This window comes from Amphimedon queenslandica, unplaced genomic scaffold (assembly GCF_000090795.2).
Source record: "Amphimedon queenslandica unplaced genomic scaffold, v1.1 AMPQUscaffold_13003, whole genome shotgun sequence".
Lineage (NCBI taxonomy): Eukaryota > Metazoa > Porifera > Demospongiae > Haplosclerida > Niphatidae > Amphimedon > Amphimedon queenslandica.
Window position 1 is genome coordinate 39,639 of NW_003546761.1, and position 2,502 is coordinate 42,140.

At 43.4% G+C, this 2,502-nt stretch overlaps 1 protein-coding gene across 1 annotated transcript in view; it reads right to left on the minus strand.

The window, feature by feature from the left end:
• Positions 1 to 727, minus strand: part of LOC100641856 (cytoplasmic protein NCK2-like) — a 1,756-nt gene extending 1,029 nt beyond the window's left edge. The window contains exon 1 of the mRNA XM_020001963.1: positions 1 to 727. Coding sequence (XP_019857522.1) covers positions 1 to 528 — 528 coding nt within the window. The 5' untranslated portion in view covers positions 529 to 727.
• Between the last annotated feature and the right edge of the window lie 1,775 nt (positions 728 to 2,502).

Genomic DNA, 2,502 nt, shown 5'->3' on the forward strand with positions numbered 1-2,502 from the left:
AGAGGTGCTAGGTGCTGGTATTGGGTCTGGTTGTACAGGAGGGCCCCCGGTCTCTTCTACATAATTAAAAGGAAACCACCCAATGTGATTGTCTTTCCTCCCCCTCCACCAGCCATCAGCTTCCTTCTCAAGTATAACGACTTTATCTCCTTTCTCTAGCGATAACTCGTCTTCCCTTGTAGAGACGTACCTAAACTTGGCAATGGCGGGAATGTTAAGGGCCGGGCTTTTAGAAGGAACGACGAGGTCTGTCTGTTGGTACATCTCTGGTTTAAAGGGAGCCTGTCTACCCCCTCCAGCCGGAGCCATTGAGAATGAAGGCTGGGGACCAGGAGTGAATGATGGTGGTGGGGGTTGTTGTACCTCTTTGATATAATTAGAAGGAACCAGGCCTTGTCTCCCTCCATCATTCTGTACTGTCCACCATGATCCGTCACTGCTGACGATTGTTAGAGTCTCGTTCTTCCTAATGGTTAGCTCTTCATTGTCCTGAGCCATGTAATCATAAAGAGCTACACACCTCGCCATTATTGAGAATAGGGAGGGATGGAGACGGGAGAATAAGGTAGGGAAGCCTTCTATTGGTGAATTAGTGTCCCTCTATAGAAGGAGGAGAGTTATGAGTCCTAATAAGGAGAGGAGAGAGGGGGAGAGAGGGGGAAGCTCTCGAGGGACAAGAAGAGAAGGAGGAGGAGTAGGAGTCAAGATGTTCCAGGATACCTCCGGATACTAGCAGTAAAAGAGTATACGGACATAATCGTTAATTAGTGGGCGTGTCCTTATGCAGCCACACCCACTTTTGGGATTATATCCCGCCATTTTTCCCGCGGTTAAAGGGTTGGACAGTTCCTCATTAAATAAAAAAATGGAGGAAAGGGTCCAACTCTCAACTCTACTGGACTATGTGCTACAGAAGTCATATGGGGACCTCACTCAACTGGCGGAACTGTAAGTCTATCACGTGATCCTCTCCCCTAACCTTCACCTTCTTTAGGCTCCCAAGAAACAGTGATGAAGATAAGTATGTGGGCGTGGCAGTGGGTGTGGTTTCTATAATATTGTCATCCTTTAGGAAGTTACGTATAGTCCAGTACGCTAGGCACACAAGGCAGTTATTGATACAGTTACTGGCACTAGTGAAGTGGGCTCAAACCTCTAACCCCATCAGACACTGCACAGTACGTCCACCCCATACCTAATTAATATTCATACATGTACTTGTGTATTAATTATTAATACTATATAGTAATTAATGGATTGTGTGTTGTATTCAGTACATGTACAGTATAGCCTCTCTTAATGGACACTCTCTATAGCGTACACCTCCATTTAATGGACAGCACCTAGTGTACCAATTACATTCCTTACTGTATAAAATAACCTCCACATAAAGGACACTAATAATCATTAATAACTACTAATAACTGCAGGATATGTTTCGTGAGCTCAACCACCAGTCCTGGGTATATGTGGATACAGCTGATCAGTTAGCTCATCTATCAAGGACCACACTACAACAAGCAATGTAATGATAATGATGATAGTGATAATAATAATGATGATATAGATTATGTGTAGTTGTATACATGTATATATGTACATGTATTTATAATTGGTAGTTTTTGGTACATGTATATTTATTGTCCTATTTCAATACAACACACTTATTACGTTCAATGTATTATATGGAGGGGGAAATTTTGGCAACTTGTTAATTTTTGGTCATTGGCAGGTTTTAATATTATAGTGAATTTGTGTATGTTTACCATATAGCATGTACATAATGGTTCAAAATAGTTTTATTTTGACAAATGATCATCAAATGTCTCCCTCCATTATACTATACTTATTACCAGTTGGTCACATTCTGTCTGTCCCTCTCTTGTTCCAGGATGCCAATCCTCAGTTTAGCTCCAGCCATTGATGTACTAACCACTGGTTCTTACCCTCGACTCCCCACCTGCATCAAGAACAGGATCATACCCCGCCCACCACTCACCCCAGAGGAGAGAGCAATGACCTTCATACTGATAGAGGGAGTCATCAGATATAGACTAGCCAGGGAACACTTGCCATCAGCCATCATGAAAGTGAAGAGCATTGGTAAGGAATAACAGTGGCCATCAGTAATGTAATACCTGAGTCCCTTGATATCTGCCCTCAGCTTCACCTCAAGCAGATATCTCAGTCCTCAGGTATTACATTACTTATACACACACACCTCCAGACAGGCTGGACTACATGTACATGTATTAATTATTGACCACACCCACAGGAAATGGGCGTGTCACCCTAACTGTTCCTTATGAGTTTGAAGTGACCCTGACACTAGTAGGGGACGACCTGTCTCTTCCCTGGAGGGTTCTTGATTTAAAAATACTAGTCGGCCACGCCCTCTCCGGTATGTTTTCATGACAATGTATCTCACGCTCATTGTTGTCATGGTAACGGTTAGGTTCCCCTGTCCTGGTGACGGAGCAGCAGCGGCTCTACCTCCTCCAG